Genomic DNA, 27,733 nt, shown 5'->3' with positions numbered 1-27,733 from the left:
AGCATACCTGGCAGTCTTCTAATGACAGTGACTCGTGCTGGAGTATGGTGTCATGTACACCTTCTGGTAGCTCAACCAAGTGGCTATTCTTCGTGAGTGAGCACAATGAATGCTGGTACTGTGAATATTGGCTGTGATGCCCCATCACCCCTAGGATATTCCACCCTAGGGATGATGGGCATCATAGCTCAGTCTGCTCCTACCTTTGATGGAAGTCATACATGTACACTTTCCACCAGCTGTAATGCAAACGGATCTCCCAACCTTAATTTAAGAATGCCAGGCCAATTGTGGCAGCACCACCACTTTGGCTGAGGTTGGCTAACTCAGTGTTGAGTATGGTATTTTGGTGGTTATAGCACTGAGGCAGTAAATTTAAATCCCACCGTGGTAGGTTGCAATATTGGACTCAATAAATCTAGCAATTTACATGCAAGCACCAGAATAATACTGACAATGAAAGCTGCTAAATTGTCATAAAAACCTAAATGGTTCACTAATGCCTTCCAGGGAAGAACCTGCCCCTCTACCTGCTCTGGGCACCCTACAAGATATGGTTGATTCTTAATGCCCTCCAAAATGATCAAGCAAGCCACTTAGCATAGGTATATACAAATCAGTGACTCAGGAAGCCAACCAGCCTCTTCTCAAGGTAATCAGGATAGGCAATAATTGCAGCATGCCAGTGCAGCCCACATTCTGAGATTAATTAAGCATATAACTCCACAAGTCATGCATTTTGAAGCACAAAACTTACATTAAAAAACCCTGTCTGGCTAGAAAGCAAATTGAATAAGAACCTTTAATGGATAGAGGTCTAATTAAGGGTCACAAATGGGTTAATTCACTCACCTTAATGTGCAGGTTTGAGATAGAGCAATCTGAATTTTGCCAATAAGCGTCTCCCAAACCCATTGATTAATTCTGCTTCTTTTTCTGGGTTCCATATTGAGATAATGTTATTGAATGTTTGAAATAAATCATTAAAGCCAGGGTGACTGGAAAATAGAAAAGTACACCTCTGCAGCGACTTCCTAGCAGGGTTTCTGTGCATCACGTAAACATCCTCAGACCTCAATCAACCATAATTAAGCTCAATTGCCTTGGAAGGAGACCAGGAGATTCTCAGGTTTCCAAGTCAGGGAAATACTGAGGTACTGTTGTGAAATGTGGGCTACAAACATCTCAAGTACATGAGGCGATTGGCAGCTCCCCCTACAGTCTCGCTTTATGAACATACGAAATAGGAGCAGAAGTAGGCCATTTGGGCCCTTGAGCCTGCTCCGCCATTCATTAAGATCATGCCGGATCTGTTTGTGTTTCGAATTCCACATTCCCATCTACCCCTGATAACCTTTGATTCCCTTGCCTAACAAGAATCTATCTACATTGCGCCTTAAAAATATTCAAAGACCCCGCCTCCACCACCTTCTGAGCTAGAGTTCCAAAGTCGCATGATGCCTAATTTTAAAAGAGTATACCCTAGTTCTGGACTCACCCACATACACCTTGTTAAGACCTTTCAGGATCTTATACACTTCAATCAAGTCACTCCTCCAAACGTCAGTGGAAACAAGTCCAGTCTCTCTAACTGTTCCTCATAAGACAACCCGCTCATTCCAGGTATTAATCTAGGAAACCTCCTCTGAATCGCCTCTAACGCATTTATGTCCTTCCTTAAATAAGGAGACAAAATTGCGCACAATATTCGAGGTGTGGTCTCAGCAGTGCCTTGCATAACTGAGCATAACGTGCCTTACTTTTATGTTCAATTCCTCTTGTAAATGATAGCATTCCATTAGCCTTATTAATTACTTGATGTACCTGCATACTAACTTTTTGTGACTCATGCACTTGAACACCTAGATCCCTCTGTACCTTGGAATTCTGCAGCTGTTCTCCATTTAAGTAATACTCAGCTTTTTTGTTCTTCCTGGCAAAGTGAACAACTTCACATTTTCCCACGTTATACTCCATCTGCCATATTTTTTGCCCACTCACTCAAGTTATCCAAATCTGTTTACAACCTCATGTCCTCTTCATAACACACTTTCCTACCTATCTTTACTCTGAACTCGTATGTAATGGAAAAATATAACGTTCAGTTAAAAATAATACACATTAAAAAAGCATGAAGGTCCATAAGACTAGCAGACTGCTCTGTAATCAAGGTAATCCAGTCTTATTACAGTAACTAGAGCGATTATACTGATGGAACCACCAATATTCAAGCGCTCACCCTCATTTCTATATTATACAGCAGCACATGTACGCTTAGTCATTACAGTACTCCAAGGTCAATAGCAAATAATTCCCGAGAGGGAAACAGATGCTTTCATTTCATTGCAGAACTGAATTCAGCATCCTCTAGGCCTTTTAGGCTAACTTAATTCAGAACCACTTTGGTCAGAAACATCACTTGTAAATGTTCACACAGTGAATTCAACAGTGTCTCACTAGTGGATATAATTCTTTAAAATGGGGAAATAGGTTACGGGAAGGGAAAGCAAGAGAAAAGAGGGAAAGATTGTACACTTTGGCATCATTGTATTTAGAATAGTTAATGCTCATATTAAGCTCTGAATTATACTTTTACATTGGACAGAGAAGACAGAAAGACAGATGGACATTCAAGAGATCTAGTCTGGTCGTTAGTCAAAAGCACAGAGGGTAGTTGACAATGTCTGACAGTATAATGGCACATTACAGATTCATAGCATGTATTTCTGCGCATTAAAGATTTTCAGGTTATTCATTAACCAAAGTATAGTGATAAATGAATGATCCCAGCAACAAATGCCCAGCTTATCAGAATGAGTCTAGGACAGGTATGATGCAGTTCTTACACTAGGATGTCCATGCATTTACTTTTGCAACAGTGGAAATCCCCTGTAGGGAGCTACTCAATAAGAACTGGGCTGGCCACCTGGATTCCGAGGTGAACTCAAGCTGGTGACATAACATTGGGCTGGATCCATTGTAGTCAGAAAAACACCCAGTATTCTATAATCTGACATCAGGAGCTGCCATTACATCTACCAACCAGACAGACTCAAAGTGGAAGATGCTGGACTGAAACAGATGTGCCCAGTCCACCAGTTGCAGACACAAAAATCCTCCTTTGGAATTTACTGTAATATTTCTTGATCTAACTTGTTTGTGTTTGTGCCTAAGTGGTGAAACTCTGTTTTGAAGGAAGTGCGATAACAAGTGTCTGCGTGTGTGCATGTATCTGCAAGTGCGTGTATGTGTGTGTGTGTGTGTGCACGTGTATGCCTTTGTTTGTTTTCGCCCCAGCCAGTCCATTTTGGTCTTTATCCTCCACATGAGCAATAATCCAAATCCTAACTGCCTAACCTGTTCCTATGTCCCAGTATTAATCTCATCTTCAACCACATAATCTAATCTGTTCTTAAATGGTGACCTGGTTTTGGCTTCAATCACCAACACCAAAAGTGCATCCTGTGTTAAATGGATCAAAACAAGACACAGATCTTTTCCTTGATAGTGTGATTATTCATAGGATGTAGTATTACAGATCTCTGCCTCCCAATTACTAACCCATTGTCCCAGTAGACCCTCTTTATATGTGCTTTCAGTCCATAATCAAACAATGCCCATCACCTGTGTATCTTTAACATAATCAACCAACCATAAATATTCCACAGCCTCACAATCCTCCTAGTAAAATGGTTTCTCCTACCTTCTGTCCTATATCTTTTAGTTTAATCTTGTGTCCATGTCTTGCTCAATCTAGACTTCTAACCTACTAGAAACAGTTTGCCCCATCCTATCCCTTAAAATCAACCCATAATTGCGCTATAGGCAATGGGGGGTTACAGAGATAAAGAAGGGTGAGGCCTCAAATGGATCTAAATATGGGGATAAGAATTTTAAACCTGAGGGAGATTGGAAGTCAACAACAGATCTGGCAGCACAGGATAAACGGAGAAGGGTGGGGGTGGGAGGGTGATGTTACAGAGATGGAACAAAGCAAGCAGTTTTTGTGAGGGAGAGGGTATCAGGATGGAAGCTTAGCTTGGGTTCAAATAAGTTGCTAAGGTTGTCACCAGAATGAGTCATAATTCCTCCAGTTCAACATTAAGAAAATCAAACCATCACCTTTGGCCCAGCCACAAACTCAGTTTCCTCACCACTGATTCCATCCTGTCTGGCTCTGCCAGGCCGCATTGGTGGCTGTTGTTCTTAGCCAGCCCGTCCTTTGATAACCTGGGATTGTCCCCCAAAACAGCAGGAAAACACCAGTTTGGGACACTTTGCCATAGGCAATACCAACATTTATTCAAAACTGTTTCTTTTAAAACAATGTTCTGAAGTGCTTCAGCACTAGATGAAGTATTAAGTGTATTCAACCAAATATCCCATTCTGCAGATACACATCTGAAACATGGTCAACACTTGTATTCCTACAGGGAAGAAATTCTGTGATGCAAATTGAAATGCCACCCCTTTTTAAAATTTTCAAAGAAGTGATCAATAATTCATTGGTGATTCAGGGTTCCTGATGGTCTATCAATCCATTTACCGTACATCAAATTCAAAAGAACTTGCCCCATTGCTGTTTTGTGCTTTTCAGATCCGCATACCAGAATTTCAATATTAATGCTTCTGACTAAATAAAAAGTTTACTTCCGTACTTTCCAATGTACACAGAGCTTCCAGTTGAATCTTCACAGCGAGTTCTAATATTGATATATCCACCGTCATTATCGCGACCTGTCTGCTTCAGTGATTAATTAACGTCTCATCCTTTATGCTGAGAACTAGCTAGTCGGGAGGAACTGCTTGTTCAGAGGGTGAAGAATTGTTTGGATTACACACTGTGACAAATTGCCTTTTCAGTTAATTTGACAGGATATTATATCAACTCTCACAGTGCCTTTGCAGACAGTACAATACAGCCTGGTCCATTTGCAGAAGAACCTGCCTGAATTTTGATACACAGGTAACGGATACAAATTACCCAGCTTGATAAACTACAGACAAGGAACTTGAAATCAGAGAGCTGTCTCTTTCCTTTGAGAGGAGACAAACTCTTTCTTCAAATGGTTTGTCCTAAGCAACTGCAACACAACACCAATCAGGGCAGCAAATGAACATTGTGTTATCCAGTGGGGCAGCAGGCAGATCCTTGCAGTCTTCTCAGTCCCTGCACTGAGGAGAGGTGGTTCCTGGCAAGGCGATGCAGCACTGGACAAAGTAGTCCAGTCTAGCAATAACTCCCAGCAGTTGCCCACAGATAGGGAAAAGATCAGGCAGCTGTCTCCAGAAGGGCATCCAGGTAGGCTGTCCAAAGAGAGAATATGACTTCTTTGGACAAATGACCAAAGAGATCTCTTCAGAAGTAGATAATACCTGGTGTCAGGTACTGATGTAGTTTAGAATTATTAGCGCTAGCAAGCTTCATTCATGACTTTGTCTTTCCATGTTTCCATATATTTTTCTTTTCCCACCTATTTTTAAATTTATTTTGATCTATTGTTTTATCTCTACCTTTTAGCCCATTTCGATCCCTTCCCCCCACCCCACCCCGACTAGGACCATCTGCCAGTAGCTTGTCCTGCTTGCTACCCTTAATGTCCCCATTAGCTCATTCCTTAGATAACATGACCACCGTCAACACCCCTTTGTCCTTTTGTCTATGACATCTTTGGCAATCTCTTCTTTGCCTCTACCTATCACTGGCCCCCTATCCAGCTCTACCTGTCCCACCCTCCTCTAACAGCTTATATTTCACCTCATTTCTCTATTTCCTTAGTTCTGATGAAGGGTCATATGGACTCGAAACGTCAACTGCATTCCTCTCCACAGATGCTGTCAGACCTGCTGAGTTTTTTCAAGTATTATTGTTTTTGTTTCAGATTTCCAGCATCCGCAGAATTTTGCTTTTGTCTTTCCATGTGATGCCTAGGATGCATTGTAGACACCAGAGATGCAAGTTATTGAGCCTTTGTTCCTGGTGGTGTAAATTGTCCAGGCTTCACTGCCATACAGCAATGTGCTGAGGATACAGGTCTTGCAGATAAACATTTTTGTCCTGCAGGTCAGTTTGCTGTTTTTCCTTGTCCATTTTGTTAGTTGGTCACAGTTGATGGCTGCCTTTCCAATGCATGTGCTGAGCTCTTTGTCAACGAACAGGTTGTTTGCGACCATAGATCCAAATAAGCAGAATCTGATGACTACTTCCACTGAAGTGTTGTTGAGTCTGATCACAGGAAGAGACACAATACTTTGCCCCATAATGACAGTTTACTTGACACTGATGGTGAGGGATTACATGACACAAGCGTCTTGGGCATATGCACAGATGGTCAAGGATATGCTACATAGGGAGGTAGCCCATGCCAAGGGACCAGCAGGCTGTTCAAAACTCTGATTCAAGGATGATGTGAAAATAGAAATGGAAGCCTTCAATATTAATCACTACAAGTAGGAAACTTGAGCTGACGATCGATGCACATCAGTTGTGGGCAGGAGTTTGCCACCATGATGAGATGTGGTTTCAGAGGCCCCTAAGCAAAGCCAACAAACAAGGCAGCAGCAGAGATCACCCTGCACCACTGGCAAGGGGCAGCTTCATGTGTGGCACTTGTGGCAGACTTTGCCTTTCCAAAATTGGCTTGGTTTAGCCACCAAATACTGCAGCAGATGATCTCATTTGATCTCATCATCTGATGCTGCATTCCCATCATGCAGATGGAAAGATGCCAAACAGCTTAGAGTTATTATCTCAGAGATGGTGTGGTAACACCAGCTTTTTAATTTCTCTCCTCCAGTGGCTAAGTGATGGTCTATGCTCCAGAGCAAGCTATCACAGAAATCAGGGCTAACGCAAGCACTCTCAAAGAACAGAACGCATTGGGGCTTACCTAAAGAGTTGGTTAAACTCAGAAACCAAATGCTAAAAACACCAAAAAAGCAACAATCTGAAGTGAAAGTATTTGCATTTATATAACACCTTTCAATATCTCAGGACATCCCAAAGCACTTTACAAGCAATGAAGTACTTTTAAAATGAAGTCATCCTTATAATGTGGGAAACATAGCAAGCTCCCATGAACAGCAACGTGATATTAACCAGATAATCTGTTTATCTTTAAGTGATGTTGTTTGAGGGGCAAATATTGGCCAGAACACCAGTTACATTGTAATCTGCAACACACTCCCATTATTCTTCTTACTATTCTTTAAACATAAACCGTGTGAATCCTCTCAGATAAAATGTTGTCACTCCTAGATAGCCACTTCCCCAGCCACAATATATAGAGAGAACATATATATACTCTTGGACATGCAGTGAAACAACATAGAGCTCTCCCTGCAATCTAGGTCAGATAGTAAAACTCCCATAAAAATGATGACTTTGACTGTCTATCATCAAGATCCAAAATGATGCTTGCGGTGGGGAAAGCAATAACATGCCAAAAGTGGGAGGACAAATTACTGCCTTTCCCCTAGCGAATCACATAATAAAAGATGCCACAGGCTAAGGTAGGCTTCAAGGATGCAAGTAACTCAAGAGTTCAGATGATGGGTTAGTGCCTCACAACTCATTCTGGCATGTGTGTCAAAAACATTAACACAGATTCCAACTTATGCGGGAACAGGATGGCTGTTTCCTTGACTGAGCCCAGGAATATAATGTAAATATAATGTAAACCATTCATTGTTAAGCAATAATCAACTATCTACAAATTTGGTTGCTTTACCAGATGCACATTATTTCAACTAGATGAAAAGCATCATTAATACAAATGAATCCACTGACTGATAATGACACCAGAAACTACTGTAAATGAAAACAAAGCCAGTGTCTTCACCTCTACCAGTTTCTCTTGCAGTGCTCCATTAACTTTGTATTACTCCTCTCTCAGAAAATCCTAGGCAGAACACTTTGTGTTCCTTTCACTTACCATGCTTCTGCCCTTCCAATATCCTTCCCCAAACCTCTCCATTCCACCACAACCTCTCTACTTTCAGAAGTTTCACTCCCCCATCTTTTCCTTCTGACTCTGTATGAAAATAGAGTGCTGACAAAGCTGATAAATACCTGGCTGGAAGAGTAACTGAACCTTACAGTGAGAGGGAGCTGAATTAATAGTACTGAAGAAGCACTCACCAACCCTCAAAGCTGCACCAATTGTCACGCTCATATAGCTGCTTCTATATTGGCGACGTTTGAATTCTGATTCAGTGAAATCAATTCATTTTGACCTGGCCCCCCAACATTCACACTCCTGAATCCATCTCTCCAAGTATATCGGTTGTTGTAGGCCGCACCCCTTTTTAGTTACTTAAAAAACCTTTTGCTTCTGTCTTGTTTGCACTTCAGTCCCACGCTCTTGATCTACGGGCACCCAGTGCGAGGGAGTCGGGGAGGGGGGAAGGACCTCCTCATGAACCTGCTCCTGGACGTGGCCAAGTTGGCCATTAACAGATCCAGTCAGTGGTCAATCGAGGGCATCATCTGACCTGACTGTCTGCCCCTCTTCTGTATCTATGTTCAAACCAGATGTCCCTGGAGAGGGAGCACACAGTGTCCACTGGCACCATCGAGGCCTCTATGCTCAGTGGGCACTGTAGGGACTGGGGTGTTTGATCACATTTTGGTTTAATGTTTGTAAGTTTCCTTTAAATTTTGCCTTTTGTTTTTGCAGTTTCCCTTTAAGGGGCTGCCTTTCACTTTATCCCTGATTTTGTTAATTTAGTTTATTTGGTTTAACTCGAAAGAGTTTCCTATCTTGGCAGGAGACAGAGGTCTAGTTTTTGTGCGCTGTGTCAGGACAAGTAAGTTGAATTTGGTAGCATTAACAACAAAAACTGGCTCACTGAATCGGAATTAAAAGGATGCCATTTATCAAAAGGCTTAATGATGAGAGAATACATACACCAATTTTTCCAGTAAACTTTATAACAGCGGGTAACTTTAGAGTCCAGGGACCAAAATTCTGAACAGCCACAGAGGGGGAATCAGAAGAACTTCCCACCACTGGCTGGTGTGTTCCTGCTTCCAAGCCATTTTGGAACATGCTGGTTCAGGGAGAACAGCTACCCATCCGTAAATAGGGGGTAGCCAATTGGGCATCATTAGCAAACTATTAAAGCCACACTGTTGATACTGACTGGAAGCTTCCAGTCACCATGCGGGACCCCCTACCAACGTCGAAACGGCCCAGGGATGGAAGCAGCCTCCACGTGGCAGAATGGAGGCCAGAACTCCTTTAACTGTTTTTTGACTCGCATTCCTCCTCCACAGTACCAGTCTGGCAACTGTGGTCAGTTTTAATATAACTTTTTCAAAAAATCTTGAGAGGGCAAGCTATATCTTGAGGCACCCTTCCCTGTACTACATATATTGGCAACTCTAATTTTGGCAGTGGGGCTGCCAATCTGAGAATGCTGGATGGCATCCAGCCTCCGGAACCACCACCCCTGCAACCTTTAATTGGATGATGAGCACACCCCTTGATCAGCTCATAAAAAAATCTGTCAGGAGGGGTCCAAACCTCAGAACTGAAATCCAGGCCCAGGTTTCGATTCGAGTTTAGTTTCTGGAAATGACACTTGGATTCCCTGCAGTAGACAAGAAGATTACCTCACTGATGTACAAACATTGCTTCCGAAGGCCTACAAAAGTTGTACCACCCAAAATCCTTGCAGAGTATCAGGTCATGTAAGAAATATGCTTGAATACATTTAAACATGAGGACCCTTTGTGACTTTAAAAATATTCATGTTTTAAAATATTTGTAGCCCTTTGCTTCTGTGTAATCATATATCTTGCACTTAAGTCTGATTACTAGTTTCAATCTGACAGATGTGGTCTGCACCATGGCATTTTCAACCTTCAGAGAAGACAGGAATGCATGATGGGCAGTCAGTGCAGTTTACAGTGAAAAACATCACTAAAAGGGTAATCACTATTCCTTAGCTGTACCACACCCATTCATGACACAAACAACAGTGTTGATTTCAGGTTACAGGATGTGCATGTGTACTTCTGCACTTTCCTATTAAGACAGTGAAGGAAAAATTGAAGACTCACTATATGATTTTTGATTGCTTTCCTTCGTAGATTTCTTTACAACTAGCTGGACAGAGCTAAGCGATCCCACGAACAACGGATCAGATCAAAGCTCTGCAGTCCTGCCACATCCAGTTATAGATAGCAGTGAACAATTAAACAACTAAACGGAGGAGGAGGCTTTGCAAATAACACCTCCCCTCCAGGATGGGGGAGTCCAGCACATCAGTGCAAAAGACAAGACTGAAGCGAATGCAACCATCTTCAGCCAGAATTGGATGATCTTTCTCCTCCTGAGCAGCAACACAGATGACAATCTTCAGCCAATTCAATTCACTCCAAGAAACAGCTGAAGGCACTGGATACTGCAAAAGCTATGGGTCCTGACAACATCCTATCAATGGTACTGAAGACTTGTGCTCCAGAACTAGCTGCACCTGTCGACAAGCAGTTCCAGTATAGCTACAACATTGGCATCAACCCAGCAATGTGGAAAATTGCCCTAAAACGTTCTGTCCACAAAAAACAGGGCAAATCCAATCCAGCCAATTACCACCACATCAGCTGCTCTCGATTATCAGAAATGTGATGGAAGGTATCGGTAACAGTGTTATCAAGCAGTGTTTACAAAGCAATAGTCTGCTCACTGATGCTCAGTTTGGGTTCCACGAGGGCCACTCAGCTCCTGAACTCATTACAGCTTTGGTCCAAACATGGACAAAACAGCTGAACTCACAGCAGGTGAGAGTGACTGCCTTGACATCAAGGCAGCATTTGACAGGGTACTGCATCAAGGGGTCCTGGCAAAATTGAAGTCCATGTGAATCGGGGGAAAACTCTCTGCTTGTTGGATTCATTCCTAGCACAAAAGGAAGATGCTTGTGGCTGTTGGAGGCCAATCATCTCAGTCCCAGGGCATTGCTGCAGGAATTCCACATAGCAGTGTCCCATGCCCAACCATCTTCAGCTGCTTCATCAATGGCCACCTTCCATTATTGAGACGGTGGCATAGTGGTAATGTCACTGGATTAGTAATCTAGCGGCCCAGGCTAATGCCCTGGGTTTAAATCCCATCACGGTAGCTGATGGAATTTAAATTTGATTAATTAATAAAATTTGGAATTAAACCTAGTAACGGTAACCATGAAACTATCATTGATTGTTGTAAAAACCCAGCTGGTTCACTAAAGTCCTTTAGGGAAGGAAATCTGCTGTCCTTACCTGGTCTGTCTACATGTGGCTCCAGACCCACTGCAATGTGGTTGATCTTAAATGCTATCTGAAATTGACTAGCAAGCCATTCAGTTCGAAGGCAATTAGAGACTGACAATAAATGTTGGACTTGCCAGCGATGCCCACACCCCACGAAAGAATAAATTATAATGTCAAAAGTGAGGATGTTCGCTGATGATTGCACAATGTTCAGTACCATTTGTGACTCCTCAGATACTGAAGTAGTCCATGCCAATATGCAGCAAGACCTGAACAACATTCAGGCTTGGGCCAATTAGTGGCAAGTAACATTCGTGCCACACAAGTGCCAGGCATCTCCAACGAGAGAGAATTTAACCATTTCCCCATGACATTCAATGGCATTACCATCACTGAATCCCCTATAATCAATATCATTGATGGGTATCCATTGGCCAGAAATTGAACTGGACCAGCCTATTAAATATAGTGGCTATAAGAGCTGGTCAAAGGCTATGAATTCTGCAGCAAGTAACCCACCTCCCAACTCCCCAAAGCCTGTCGTCCATCTACATGTCTACATGTGGCTCCAGACCCACTGCAATGTGGTTGTCAGAAGCGTGATGGAATACTCTTCATTTGCCTGGACGCTCTATCAAAGCTCAAGAAGCTCAACACCATCCAGGACAAAGCAGCCCCTTTGATTGGTACCTCATCCACCAACTTAAACATTCACTCCCTCCACCACTGACATGCAGTGACAGCAGTGTGCGCTATATACAAGATGCACTACAGCAACTCACCAAGGCTCCTTCGACAGAACCTTCCAAATCCACAACCTCTATCACTTAGGTCACAGGCAGCAGGTGTGCGGGAACACCACCGGCTGCAAGTTCCCCTCCAAGCCACACATCATCCTGACTTGGGATTGCATTGCTGTTCCTTCACTATCACAGGATCAGAATTCTGGATCTCCCTTCCCAGCAGCACTGTGGCTGTACCTTTTTTTTTACTCATTCATGGGATGTGGGCTTCTCTGGCTGAGCCAGCGTTTATTGCCCATCCCTAGTTTCCCTTGAGGTGGCTTTCTTGAACTGCTGCAGCCCATGTGGTGTAGGTACAATCACAGTGCTATTAGGAAGGAGGTTCCAGGATTTTGACCCAGTGACAGTGAAGGAGCGGCGATATATTTCCAAGTCAGGATGGTGAGTGAGGTGTGCCCGTCTATCTGCTGCCCTTGTCCTTCTACATGACAGTGGTTGTGGGTTTGGAAGGTGCTGGCGAAGGAGCCTTAGTGAATTCCTGCAGTGCATCTTGTGGATGCACAAGTAGCAGCAGTGTGTACCATTGGTGGTAGAGGAAGTGACTGTTTGTGGATGGGGTGCCAATCAAGCGGGCTGCTTTGGCCTGGACAGTGTCAAGCTTCTTGAGTGTTGTGGGAGCTGCACGCATCTAGGCAAGTGGGGAGTATTCCATCACACTCCTGAATTGTACCTAGTAGATGGTGGACAGGCTTTGGGGAGTCAGGAGGTGAGTTACTCATCGCACAATTCCTAGCCTCTGACCTGCTCTTGTAGCCACAATATTTATATGGTTAGTCCAGTTCAGTTTCTGGTCAATGGTGACCACCAGAGTGTTGATAGTGGGGATTCAGTGATGGTAATGCCATTGAACATCAAGGGGCGATGGTTGGATTCTCTCTTGTTGGGAATGCTCATTGCCTGGCATGAATGTTACTTGCCACTTGTCAGCCCAAGCCTGGATATTGTCCTGGTCTTACTGCATTTGGACATGGGCTGCTTCAGTATCTGAGGAGTTGTGAATGGTGCTGAACATTGTGCAATCATCAGCAAACATCCTCACTTCTGACCGTAAGATGGAAGGAAGGTCATTGATGAAGCAGCTGAAGATGGTTGGGCTGAGGACATTACCCTGAGGAATTCCTGCAGTGATGTCCTGGAGCTGAGATGACTAACCTCTGATAACCACAATCATTTTCCTTTGTGCTAAGTATGACTCCAACCAGCAGAGAGTTTTCCCCCTGATTCCCATTGACTCCAGTTTTGCTAGGGCTCCTTGATGCCACACTCAGTCAAATGCTGCCTTGATGTCAAGAGCAGTTACTCTCAGCTGTACTAGATGGACTGCAGCAGCTTCAGGCAGTGGCTCACCAATACCTTCTCAAGGGCAATTGGGGATGGGCAACAAATGGTATTCCTGCCAGCCATGCCCACATGTCATGAAAGAATGAAAAAAATTCAACTCAGGCTCTAGGCAGCTATTTCACCCAGGGTGTATTTAGTGAGGGGCTGTAATACAGTAATGCATTTTAGAAAGTGGATCCTGTTATTAGACATTGTTGATTCGGCTTTCCAACAATTTCTTTTTTCAAAGGGACAGGAATTTGGGGACACACTTAAGTAAGCACGCCGTCATTCACTAGTGGACATTTGTCAATACCAAACAGTTCCAATTCAATTTGTATCAGTTTTACAGTAACCTTTATTTGTGGCAACATATGCCAGTTATCATCTTGGTCAAACCCCTGATTCTCAAAACCTCAATATGTATATTTTATGGCTGGATTCCCTCCTCTCAACCTGCAGGCTTGGTTGGTATTAACCAACAGCTCCCAAGAATAGATTCACCTTTAGGCTAATCACATTTTTCTTTAGTATCCCATAGAAACTTGTTTGCTGATATCGTGTGGAAGATCTGGGTCCTCTTACCCTTCTCTTCCCTTTCACAGCTCCAATCCCATTGTAACAACTTAGAAATGGGAACCTTTTCTTCAACAAATAAATATTTGTATTATCAAATAGTCATGAAGCTAAATATGTTGAACATTCTGATAAAGTTACATTAATGTTATCAGCTTTATATTAATAATGACTTTGTAGAAATATTAAAAGAGAACATTGATCTGGCATGTCCCAGCGAAACTAGCACAGTGGACATGATATTATATCACTTTTGACACTCTCTTCTAAAGACATTAAGGAAAGAAAAGGAGGGATATTTGATCACCAAACTTAGAAAGGATAAAGTCCCTGGTCGAGATGGATAGTATCGGACATATTCAAGGAAGCTAGGGAAGAGATAGCAGAGGCACTGTTACATATTTATAAACATTCATTAGAGAATGGAATAGTGCAAGAAAATTAGTAGAGAGTTTACGTGATTCCTATATATAAAAAAAGATTTATCAAGTTTAGGGAGCTACAAACCAGTTAGCTTAATGTTGCTGGTGGGAAAGATAATGGAATCCTTACACAATTGAGAATGGTGGCATAGTGGTTATGCTACTGGACTAATAATGAGAAGACATGAGTTCAAAATCTATAATGGCAGCTCAGGAATTTAAATTCATTTAATTAAATAATTTAGGAATAATAAGCTACTATCAGTAATGGTGACCATAAAACTATTGAACAGTCTTAAAAACCCACATGGTTCGTGATTGCTCTTTAGGGAAGACCTTGCCAGGTCTAACCTACACATGGCTCCAGGCCCACAGCAATGTAGTTGCCTTGTAAATGCCCTCTGAAACAGCCAAGTAAGTCATTTGTTAAGAAGCCTTTTCATGGGCAATTAGGGATGTGCTGTTAATTGTAGATAAATTGTGTTTAATTATATGTAGGTGGAGGGTATTAATTGGGTTTTACTTGAGCACATATATAGAGACAGTCACTGAAGCTGGGAGTAGTTGAATTAAGAGGGATATGCTTGTAGTGTTTCACTCTGTAAATAAATGTAACACTGGGTAAAGATTGGCTCCATTACCATCCTACGCCAGCTGGATTTCAGGAATAGAACATGGGCAAATAAATGCTGGCCTTGCCAGTGGCGCTCATTTCCCATTAACAAATCTTTAAAAATCAGAAAAACATCTAGAAACTGAAAATACAATAAAGACAGCACAGTTTCCAAAAAGGAAGGTCATGCATGATCAACATTACTGAATTCTTTGGTAAAGCTAAATAATGGTGAAACAGTAGATATATTTGTATTTCCAAATTTCTCCATATAAGATACCAATTGGTAGAGTAATGACAAGGTGAGAGCATGTGTAGTCAAGGGACCAGTAGCTGAATGGATAGAATGCAGAAAATAAAACAGAAAGCAGAGATTAGGGGTTAAAGGTACTAACACAGATTGGCAAATGGCGGAAGTGCTGTTCCACATGGATCAGTTGGGAACACTGTTGTTCACCATTTAAATAAATGAGTTGGGAATTGGAAATACAATTTCAAAATTTGCAGATGACTCCAAATTTTGAAGGGAGGGGTGGATGGCTAATGGCTAATAAGACCATAAAAAACAAACTAAGCACTGGAGTTCATTTCCAGAGTTACAGAGTTGAAAAGCAAAGAAGCTATGCTAAATCTGTGTAGAACCTTGATAAGGCTGTGAGCAGTTCTGGTCTCCAGGGAAGGCACAAAAAATTTGCTAGAATGATACCAGACCTGAGAGGTGACACTGATCAGGAAAGACAGAAAAGACTTGGGCCCTTTTCTTTAGAAAAGACAAAATCAAGGGTGTGACCTGATAGAAGACTTTGAGACAATGAAAGGGTTTGATAAGATAGACATGGAGAAGTTATTCCCATTTGGGGCAGACCAGAACTAGGGGCCATAAATATAAGATAGTCACTAATAAACCCAATAGGGATTTCAGGAGACGCTTCTCTACACACAGAATGGTTAGAATGTGGAAATTGCTACCACAAGGCAGGTTAGACAAATAAAATACTTTCATAAAAGTACTTCACTGGTGTAATGTGCCTAGGGATAATCAGATAGAATTTGCAAGTTTTTCTTTCTTTCATCCATTCAGCTATTGGGAAGTTACATCAGAGTACGGGACAGAGGCTGAGGATGTGCCAACTGAGAATTCAAGGCAACAGAAAAACAGCAAAAACTGTTTCTGAAATTGGCCTGGTAGAATTGGTTAAGGCTCTCCAACACTCCAGGCTTTATAGGGCTGTTGCTGAAACAGGCTGAAAATGTTGCAAATAATGATGACTGTTGTCTGCAGCAGCTTTAATAATAGCAAAATAAGTAAACCTAACATCTAAACAGGGCTTTTAGATTCAAAATAAAAAGATGTTTATTCAACTGATTGATCTGGGCTGGTCATGCTCCATGTAACACTAGACTGCATTAACAGGATCACCATTCTTCCCTTGGTTCTAGTCACTGATATATTACTCAGCCAGTATTGATCAGTTCAATACAGTGTGCAACTGTGAGAATTATTCAGAAGTAGAGCCAGTGTTAAGTCACTTTTATAGCATGGTTCAGAGATGTTGGCCCAAGGACAGGTTACACCTTAACCATCTTTATAAATCTTTCCTAATACAAGTACAGAAAGTAGGTGAACCAAAGGATAGAATTCTCACTGTGAAGCAGGGGAGTGATTTTGCACTAAGGGTCAGCTGTTGTTCAGTGGGTAGCACTCTCATCTCTAAGTCATAAGGTTCTGGGTTCAAGTCCCAGGAATCGAGCACAAAAAAACTACAGTGAAACTTAAGTGCAGTATTGAGGGAATGCTGCATTGTTGGAGGTGTTGTCTTTCTGATGAGACATTAGACCGAAGCCGCATCTGCCTGCTCGTATGGATGCAAAAGATCCTACGGCACTATTGTCAAAGAAGAGCAGGGGAGTTATCCCTGGTGTCCTGGCCAATATTTATCCCTCAATCAACATTACAAATTACTGGTCATTGTCACATTGCTGTTATGGGAGTTTGCTGTGTACAAATCTGCTGCCATAGCAAACACATGACAAATGTATTTCAATGACTGTAAATCATTTTGTGACTATCGGTGATCATGAAAAGGACTATATAAATGTATGTTTTTCTTTTTGGATTTTATAGCATTAGTTTCACTAAAATTAGCAATGCTCTACACCTTATGTCACCTGATAATTTTGCAACCAAACTCCTAAAACAGCTTTACAAACCTGAGTTCGGAGAGAATTTCTAAACTGCTCAATCTTCACTACACGAAATCCTCTGAAGCCCTTAGGTATATTACTGTTGTATATCTCATGCCTTCATTATTCTTAGTATATCACACATGGAACAGGTTAGGATGGGACATAGCTAGACAATTATTAGCTATACAAAATAAATCAAAGTCTAGGTATTATACCAATAAAAGACTTGCTAGGTTGTGTTACCCAGTACAAAAAATAAAGAATGGTGTTGCAACTCAATCATGCTTCCCCCATCTAGAAAACAGATACCAACTATTGATGGTTTACTTTGGTTAAAGGCCCCAATATCCCTCTTCAATGCATTTCGTCAAATGACCAATATTAGGTTTGCTGACTAGTTTTACTGACTATTTACTGGCTATGTACTGTAATTAAGGATAGATTAACACATAGATGAGGCTTGTATTCCCTTGAGTTGTTTATGATTAAAGATTTGACAGGGTAGAGAGAGAAACCACTCCTACTTGGGGAAAGGGGGGCGGGGAGTCCAGAGCAAAGGAGCATGAAGTTAAAATTAAAGCTAGGTTATTCAAGAGTGATGTCAAGGCACAATTCTTCACACAAAGTGTAAATCTGGAACTCACTTTTCCAAGAAAAAAGCTGTTGAGGCAGGGGATCAATTTTAACATTTCCAAACCGTGATTGACAGATTTTTGTTAAGGAGATGGGTAAATGTTGAGGTACAGATCAGTCATTATCTGAGTGGAGCAATAGGCTCGAGGAGCTGAATGGCCTCTTCATGTTTTGATGTTCCTTTGAATCAGAGAAGGAAGCTTGTTCAGGGGCTCAATGGGTAACTGCAATGCTGCTGCAAATTGGCTCATTCACAAATCTACTCAGTATATAGTTGGCTAAAGTGTTACAAGTAGCAGTATACCATTGGAGTCTACCTGCATCACTATATGCTCATTTTACTAATCGGGCTTACCTCCTGGCAAAACTTTACAATATTTTCCCACAACTCCTTGGCCTCCCCCTCATCAGTCTTCCTTCGTGCTTCCACAAGTATGCTTTCCCGCCTCTTCAATGGCTTTGAGCCTTTCCTCAGTGTGAAATATTGCTGTGGAGTGTGGCAGGCTGCACAATGCTTATCCTTTAAGTCATTTAGGAGAGTGCAAGCAGGACAGGACCACTCATTGGATTTCTCCCGAGATGAAGGTGGCTGGACAGGGAAGAGTTTGATGGGTTTCCGTGTTCCTGCAGACCTGCCCCCACATGTTGTGCACACAGACCCATTCAGGCCCTTCTCCATGTTACAGTCCGGGCACCTTGGCCCTCGCTCTGTGTAACTATGTTCTTGAAAGCCATGGAGTTTGGAGGAACTACAGGCACTGCATTTTTGGACGGTAGTTGGATTTTTCAGAGTGCACTTTGAACAAGTCCATATGGTAAAATCTGGGCTGGAGGGACTAAAGGGGGTGAACCTCACAGTTTCTCCAGTTAGGTCTATGATGTCTCCAACTTTCATGGTTCTGCAAGCTTCACATTTCGACAATGCAGCAGAGTTGATGAGAGAGCAAGATGCACACTTCCACTGACTGGGTGACGACTCCATTTCCTCATCTAAAACACTGAGCCTCTTAGTGCAAAAGTGTTCTTGTAATTTTGTGGAGGGTTTCACTTGTCCCTGGGGAGAACCTCGGGCCACTGGAACCGAGGTGCTGGAGGTAGACGTGGTGACCATAATGCCAGATAGGGCTGGCGAGTCTGTAGTCGGCGGCTGGAATTTGGCAGCTGGTGGCACCTCTCTGCGGCTTCGTGGCACCGGGTTATTCTGGATCATTGGTGACAGCGGACTGACAACTGGAGACCTTGGACTCTCAGCCTCTGTGGCTGCATCCCGAATTGGCGACACATCGGCATCCATTGGTTCGGTTGAGTTACCAAGCTGGGGTGTCACTGATGACGAGCCTGAGGGCAGCTGGAAGCCAGCAGGGGTCACAACCTCAGGCACAACCAGAGCTTCAGGTGGGATCTTAGGTAGAGAAAGTTTGCGAGGCCCCCCACATGCTGAACACGAGTTGGCTGATGGCGTGTTGTGGAGTGTGCATCGTTGGCAGGCCCAAGCTTTGGAAGTGTCTAGTGTACTGTTCTTGCAACAGTTGCCATTGATGTCACCATTGGCTGATTTTCCACAGTTCTGTGCAGCAGGACCTCGGTGTTCGACCACAACTGGCTGATTTTTGGGTTGTCCATTTGTTGTGGGAACAGGAGGTGTGACAGGAGTAAGGGTTTGGGCATACCCACAGACATCACACTGGCTCTTGTTGATTGAGTTCCTGAAAGTGCATCGGGTGCAGGCCCACTGCTGCTCTTCTGTGCTAAGCCGAAGGATGTCATTGAAGTCCGGCCTCTCTCGGGGAGCCTCGCATATGGAACACTGCCTCAGCATGTCGGGATTCAAGAAAGTGCACCGGGTACATGGCCACTCATTTGTTGTTGCCATGGCACTAGGCGACTGGGGCGTACTGGGGGAAGAAAAGATAAGCAACGGTTAATAAATGGAGTAGTATATCCTCAATTATCCTAAAACTCTCTACCCCTGCTGCACCACGCCCCCCGACCCATGACCATGGGACTGATATTTATCATCTCAGAGTGACTAGCAGCCCTCCAATAACCTCTCTCAAATGGCCTTTCTTCACCTGTGAGTCCACCAGCTCTTCAAGGGCATCCCAGCAGAGCCTATCCTGTCCTCTCCACATACCCATACACTGTGCTTTTGAGCAGGGGTCATGAGACAATACAGCAGCTCTTTGCTCATTTCCATTGCCCCAGCTTGGCAACCCTATGTGAAATCAGCTAACTCCAACGGAGCAGAAATCTCGGCTGAGACCATTATGGCCAGTTCCACAGACAGCAGTGAGCTTACCAACTGAGCCACCAGAGCAGCCTGTGCTAATATCCTTCAGCATTATCAGGTATACCACACAGGCAGACTCCCAAGTCAATGGTTAAAGGAGCATTCATTCATGGCTCAGACACTCAAATGAGCAGCTTGAAACAAAAACTCCATGCACTAGTTCTCAATGCCATCATTACAGGTGGAGCAGCTACATTTACAACAAACATCGTGAAATAAAATTCAACAGGCTTGCCCTAGTGAGAACATTGGTACATGGGATATGAACAAACAAGTTGAACGTGTCAAGGCACTCATGAAAATAAAAATGACTGTCCACTATCTCCCTAAGGTGTGTGTGTTTAAAGGAGAGGAAAAGACTGCAGGTTTGTTCATTCACAACCCTTCAGAAGATTAAAGCAGGAATATTGCCTACCAGTTATCTTAATTGGAGGCTAATAAAGCTCAAATTGCACATTTACTATTCTAAAGTGATTCTCTTTTCCTTCCCAGCAATAGCGTATAATTGGCCAGTAAGCTAAACCTAGTGCTATGCAGTCCAAGAAGAATTTATTACTGTGAAGCAACAACTTTAAACATCTGACTCATCCTTTTGGTAAAATATTTGCATTCATAGTGGATCATCACTGATTAAGCTCTGCAACAAATGGGTTCATGCTTCAGAATATTCAGAGCTGGTTTTTGCACTAACCCAAAAGCAAAATACTGCAGATGCTGGAAATCTGAAATAAAAACAGGAAATCCTGGAAATACTCAGCAGGTCTGGCAGCATTTGTGGACAGCGAAACAGTTATCGTTTCAGATTGTGACCTCTCATTAGAAGGTCTGTTTTATTGCCAATATGTGCTCATCGGCCTTGTAGTGTCCAAAACAAACATTATTTAGCAGGTTCTCTCTATTACAAAAATCAATCTAATGAACACAAGCCAAATGAGGAATATCCAGGGCAGTGGAAGACTCTCCAAGTTTGACTGATAATGTACACGATGCTGCCCATCATTCCTCTCCTCATCTCCTTGAACATTAATTTCAGATAGCATTGTATTCTCGCAGCTCTGTAGATGTGGAGGGATGTTGAAAATGACAGGGCTGTTCTGCAGCACAAACCGATAACATTGTGAGGGATTGAGATTGACATCACAAGAATTGGATTTTAGTTGTTTACTGATATCTACTCAACCCTGAGATAAGACATCCTGACTAGACACTCCAGCCTGTTAGTCTTAATATTACATCCAGGAGTTACAAGGGCAGCTTTATTCCTTTTCATCAGTGTCTTGAAATTCAACTGAAAGCATAACTAGGTAAGGTACCAGTTGATGTGAATCAGGCCTCAAGGGAGAACAATGAGGAGGAGGAAATAGGTTCTTGTCACCAATTCCCCACATGGTGAGCTCTTAAGCATGAAGAGACTAGCCGATTCCCTTGCCTAGAAGGACTGAGAGTCTCCACTTGCCATTCTGTTTAGGAATTTCCAGTTATGCTCCTTTAAAGCACATTGGGATGTTTTTTCCTATGTAAAGGCATCTATAAATGGAAGCTATTGTGGTCGGAATCAACGCAAGTACAGACTTATGCTCTCCAGTTGCTATGCTGCATTTTTAGTGTACCTGGGTACACCAGTCATAAAATCTTACAACAAAGCAGGAGGCCATATGATGCATCATGCCTGTCCCAGCTCCCTGAAAAAGCAAAACAAAAACAAAAATACCTGGAAAAACTCAGCAGGTCTGGCAGCATCTGTAGAGAGGAACACAGTTAATGTTTCGAGTCCACATGACTCTTCAACAGAACTAAGGAAAATTAGAAAAGGGGTGAAATATAAGCTTGTTTAAGGGGGTGGTGGGACAAGAAAAGCTGGATAGAGGGCCAGTGATAGGTGGAGATAACCAAAAGATGGCACAGACAAAAGGACAAAGAGGTGTTGAAGGTGGTGATATTATCTAAAGGAATGTGAAATATGGCTGTGAAAGCGGGTTTTAGTAAACACGTTGTCAAACACCAGGAGAGAAATGGAAAGCAATGAAGGTGAACAAGGCAAAAGAGAGATATGAAAATCCTGACAGAGAGAAGGGCAAAAGTTCTTCAAGGTAGGCATTCCTTGAAGAGAAGTGGTAGTCAATTAAACACTAAGATAAAAGCAAAGAACTGCGGATGCTGGAAATCCAAAACAAAAACAAAAATACCTGGAAAAACTCAGCAGGTCTGGCAGCATCTGTGGAGAGGAGCACAGTTAACGTTTCCAGTCCACATGACTCTTCAACAGAACTAAGGAAAAATAGAAAAGGGGTGAGATATAAGCTGGTTTAAGAGGGGGGGCGGTGGGACAAGAAGAGCTGGATAGAGGGCCAATGATAGGTCTATTTTTCTTTAGATATCCTTTAGATAATATCACCACCTTCAACACCTCTTTGTCCTTTTGTCTGTGACATCTTTTGGCAATCTCCACCTATCACTGGCCCTCTATCCAGCTCTCCTTCCCCCCCTCCCTAAACCAGCTTATATTTCACCCCTTTTCTATTTTTTCTTAGTTCTGTTGAAGAGTCATGCAGACTCGAAACGTTAACTATATTCCTCTCCGCAGATGCTGTCAGACCTGCTGAGTTTTCCCAGGTATTTTTGTTTTTGTTTTGGATTTCCAGCAACTGCAGTTTTTTGCTTTTACCCTGAAAGAGCTATCCAATTAGTCACACTTCCTGCTCTTTCCTCATAGCCCAGCAAATTTATGCGTTTATCCAATTCCCTTTTCAAAACTACTGTTTCCACCACTCTCTTAGACAGTCCATTCCAGATCATAAACGATTCACTGTGTAAAATATTTCTCTTCATCTCCGCTCTGGTTCTTTTGCGATTATCATTAATCTGTGTCATCTTGGTTACTGACCCTCTCTCCTTATCTACTCTATCGAAATTCTTCATACTCCTACCCTTGTTGGAGGAGCAATGCAAAATGTCCCGAATTGCTGTACCTGTGCTGACTGCTCTCAGACCATAATAGATCAAAAATAAAATAAAATCAGATCTTATCAGCCGTTAAAGGTGATCGCCATAGCTAACAACACAGAGTCACTATTTTGAGCCCTGCAGTCTCTGATTTTGTGGGCAAAGAGCTGGCTAAAAGATCCAAGGGGTGAGGAGCAGTAAAAAAGGAAATAGATGGTAAAATTGTTACTTTTCTGCAAATAAATTATAACAAAGTTGTTCCTCATTCTATAGTTCACTGGGACCTGAAGCAAAACTCAATGCAGCAAACTCAACCTCTAGCACAATCTTCTCACCAAAGTATCCATCACAGGGAGAACTTACCTCACTGTTAATTGCTCTCCTCAAATATGTAACAATTTCACACAGCACACTTCAGATCATTTGCTTTCCAATTTACATAGAATGTGTAGGTTGTTTTTAGCCTGAGAGGCAGCAATGGAAACATGATCGCAACTGCATGAAAACACTTCCTGGTTAACTTGTTTAATATGCCAGTACTCTTTCTACTTAACTCTTTAATTCTCTAAACGCAGTAGTAGAGTTTCAGACTGAACACTGGGTATCAATCTAATCTCTGATTAACTTCTGCCCTCTGAACTTTGCATAGTTTTAAACAGCCCATTTAAAAAAACATCTAGAATTATTAACTAAGTGATAATAACAACCGAAGGGTTCCAATGAATAAAGCTAGACATACAGGAGGGAGCACACCAGAATGGATCCTCACTCTCAGCTGCATTGCTCTCCGTTTCGAAGGTGTGTGTTTCCCTGCAATACCATTTTAAGACAGAAATTTCACTGAACTAAATGCAAGTATCTGATACCAGCTGGTATCCCCATGCTTCTGGAAATTAAGTTCCAAATGATGGAGGGCTACGATTGCCAGGATGCTGCATCTGTTGTGCAGGACTACTACAATCTTGCAACAGTAAGTCTAGAAAATGACACCCACACACCTAAATTCTCAAAAGTTACTGATGGGGGCCAGGTTAAACCAAGGTTTTCAAATTGCATTTTGACTTGGTTTGGAATCAGTCATGTTAACTGTAAAGTTATATCAGCTCCAGTGTGTGCCGGTGAGAGCGAGTGAGTGTGAAAGAGAGAAGAATAGTATATCCCTATAAGAAGTGGGATACATCAGCTTGCAGCGTCCTGGCTCTTGCCTGTGAGTCAGAAGGTTATGGCTTCAAGTTCCCTCCAGAGGCTTGAGCAAGAATCCAGACTCAACCGTGTCCGGCCCATCTCTCGCGCATCCGCCCTCACGCCTTCTCCTCCCTCCCAGAAACATGATAGGGTCCCCCTTGAGCTCACTTATCACCCCACCAGCCTCTGCGTTCAAAGGATCATCCTCCGCCATTTCCGCCAACTCCAGCATGATGCCACCACCAAACACATTTTCCCTTCATCCCCCCTATCGGCATTTCGTAGGGATCGCTCCCTCCGGGACACCCTGGCCCACTCCTCCATCACCCCCTACTCCTCAACCCCCTCCTATGGCACCACCCCATGCCCACACAAAAGATGCAACACCTGCCCCTTCACTTCCTCTCTCCTCACCGTCCAAGGACCCAAACACTCCTTTCAAGTGAAGCAGCATTTCACTTGCATTTCCCCCAACTTAGTCTATTGCATTCGTTGCTCCCAATGTGGTCTCCTCTACATTGGAGAGACCAAACGTAAACTGGGCGACCGCTTTGCGGAACACCTGCGGTCTGTCCGCAAGAATGACCCAAACCTCCCTGTCGCTTGCCATTTTAACACTCCACCCTGCTCTCTTGCCCACATGTCTGTCCTTGGCTTGCTGCATTGTTCCACTGAAGCCCAACGTAAACTGGAGGAACAACACCTCATCTTCCGACTAGGGACTTCACAGCCTTCCGGACTGAATATTGAATTCAACAACTTTAGGTCATGAGCTCCCTCCCCCATCCCCACCCCCTTTCTGTTTCCCCCTTCCTTTTTTTTCCCAATAAATTATAAAGATTTTCCTTTTCCCACCTATTTCCATTATATAAAAAAAAACCCCCACTAGAGCTATACCTTGAGTGCCCTACCATCCATTCTTAATTAGCACATTCGTTTAGATAATATCACCAACTTTAACTTTAACACCTATGTGTTCTATTGTACTATTGTCGTTAACATCTTTTGATGATCTGCTTCTATCACTGCTTGTTTGTCCCTACAACCACACCGCCCCCCCCACCTCTCTCTCTCTCTATCTCTCCGACCCCCACACACACACCTTAAACCAGCTTATATTTCAACTCTTTCTTGGACTCGAACTCAAGTTCTGTCGAAGGGTCATGAGGACTCGAAACGTCAACTCTTTTCTTCTCCGCCGATGCTGCCAGACCTGCTGAGTTTTTCCAGGTAATTCTGTTTTTGATCCAGACTAACAATCCTGTGCAACACTGAAGGAGTGTTGCACTCTCAAAAACAGATAATCTGGCCATTATCACTTCGCTGCTTGTGGGAGTTTGCAATGTGCAAATTGGCTGCTGTATTTCCTCTACTACAAAAATGACATTTCAAAACAATCTCATTGATTAAGTACTTTGGGACATCCTGAGGTCATGCAAGGTGCTATATAACTGCAAATCCATCTTCCTTCCTCTTTACTCACCATTCAAATGATTTTGGAGTAGTTCAAAAAAAACTACTGTTCTTTAAATGCTCCATTTCAAATACAGGGCTGAGTAGCCTACCAGCAAAGGTTGAAGAGCGCAGTAATGGTTGAAGAATGCAGCAGCCTCACAGCAATGGTTGAAAACGCAGCAGCCTAGCGGCAATGGTTGAAGAACGCAGCAGCCTAGCTGCAACAGTTGAAGAATGCAGCAGCCAGCAGCAATGGTTGAAGAGCACAGCAGCCTAGCGGCAATGGTTGAAGAGCACAGCAGCCTAGCGGCAATGGTTGAAGAGCACAGCAGCCCAGCGGCAATGGTTGAAGAATGCAGCAGCCTAGCAGCAATGGTTGAAGAGCACAGCAGCCTAGCGGCAATGGTTAAAGAACGCAACAGTCAAGCGGCAAGGGTTGAGGAGCACAGCAGTCAATTGATGAATGCAGGCAGCCTAGCATAACAGTTGAAGAACGCAGCAGCATTTGGAACTTCCAATTCTGACCATACAGATTCCGGATGGTTGGGGCAGGATTCCATCAGCCACTAACCCTCAGCCCTCCTGTGACCAAAGAAAATGGCTGTGAATGACAGCTTGGAAAATGAGTTATGTTCGGTTCTATTGCTGTAAATGCCCTAATGTTGTTGCTGCTACATCCCTGTGTCAACAGTGGGAGCAGGATGGTCTTGTTTATGTTCCAGCACTGTTCCTGAGTAATGGAATGTTTAGCCCATGTGGCAATGAGGCTTTTATGCAGGTGCGCCATCTGGCCCTTTCAGAATGTAAAAGGGTGCATGAAGTTGGGGGAGAGGGCTTGGGTTTGATATCTAATTTGTGTCAGTGTCCTAGATGAGAGATAAAGGAAAAGCAAAGTTAGCCAAGGCCACTACTCCTGGCTGCAATCCAGTAAGCGATTGGAAATTGCATGTGTGCGGACATCAAAGCAGAATGGGGCAGGGCTTCTACTAAGGGACAATGCTGAAGTTCATTATGGCAGCAACTATAGTACAATGGACTGAGCAGAGGCCAGAGACCAAAGCCAAGATCGATACAGTCACACCAAGTTGTGCCTTTACCAATTGGAATTTCACAACGTAGTTTTACATTTCTTTTCTTTAGATTCAAATACTACTGCCTCTGTATGCATCAATCCATGACTTTCATAGTTGAATAACCTGCTGATGCTCAGTACCTAAGATCACAGATGAAGCACATCTATTTTGGATCAGGTACAGTACCACTGGAACTGTATCCAAAGTGAGTCAACACAAACAGGTTCTTTCTTGCTGGGCTGATAGGTGTACAACTGATGCTTTTTTGGGGTCCCTAGATCTGTGAAGGTGTGGATGGGGAGTTCCTAAGGACTCCCACTTTTCCCTATTCAGTACTCTCTTAAAAGAAAATCATAAAAATATAATTGTGTTCATGCAAATGACATCCTTGTTAAATATTATCACACTCCATATGTAGAACTACAGAAACTAAAAACGGGCAGATTGAAATTCTGGGTATAAGTAGTCCTCATTCTTTTTTTCTCAGATACTTGTCCAAGTTTCTAATTTTATTTTCTGCGAGTTGTATATTTTATGCAAATTTTGATTTCAATCAAACAAAACTTATGTATACCAGTACAGAATTTCACACTAAGACATTGAGGTGTCAAGGCTAGTTTGTCAAAGAGTACCAACAGTATAAGGAAATCTTAGTTCCTTGGAGCACTGCCATTACAGTGGGGTATGCCAATCCTCATCTGAAACATAGGGTGCACAGTCGAGGTTCAATTTCTGTTTGTCCTCCACTTTCAAATCAAGGAATGGGCAAGGGACTGAATGGTGTATGATACAGTTCTTTCACCTTGGCAGCTGGATTCAAACTCAGCCCAAGCTGATGGAAAAAATTAAGGAATTTCAGCCCATGTGCAAACTAACATAGGGCAGCTCAAACTCAAATTTCTTGGGGGAAATGTTACCCACTTCTCAACACAATGTCAAAGTTAGGAAACAGGACACTTCTTTCAACTTCTGGGAT

General features: G+C 42.8%; 1 protein-coding gene across 7 annotated transcripts in view; it reads right to left on the bottom strand.

Annotated features, from left to right (window-relative positions):
- capn15 (calpain 15) overlaps nucleotides 1-27,733 on the bottom strand; it is a 305,123-nt gene that overhangs the window by 71,084 nt on the left and 206,306 nt on the right. For 6 of the 7 annotated variants that reach the window (XM_041206519.1, XM_041206518.1, XM_041206515.1 and 3 more), the window contains one exon: nucleotides 18,167-19,706. In XM_041206519.1, the coding sequence (XP_041062453.1) occupies nucleotides 18,167-19,684 (1,518 nt within the window). In that variant the 5' untranslated portion in view covers nucleotides 19,685-19,706. Of the gene's footprint in view, nucleotides 1-18,166; nucleotides 19,707-22,287; nucleotides 22,307-27,733 lie in introns of those variants that run through there. The other variant, XM_041206516.1, reaches the window with a different exon arrangement.

This window comes from Carcharodon carcharias, chromosome 15 (assembly GCF_017639515.1).
Source record: "Carcharodon carcharias isolate sCarCar2 chromosome 15, sCarCar2.pri, whole genome shotgun sequence".
Lineage (NCBI taxonomy): Eukaryota > Metazoa > Chordata > Chondrichthyes > Lamniformes > Lamnidae > Carcharodon > Carcharodon carcharias.
The sequence above is the reverse complement of the archived record's forward strand: the minus strand, read 5'-3'. Positions and strand labels throughout refer to the sequence as shown.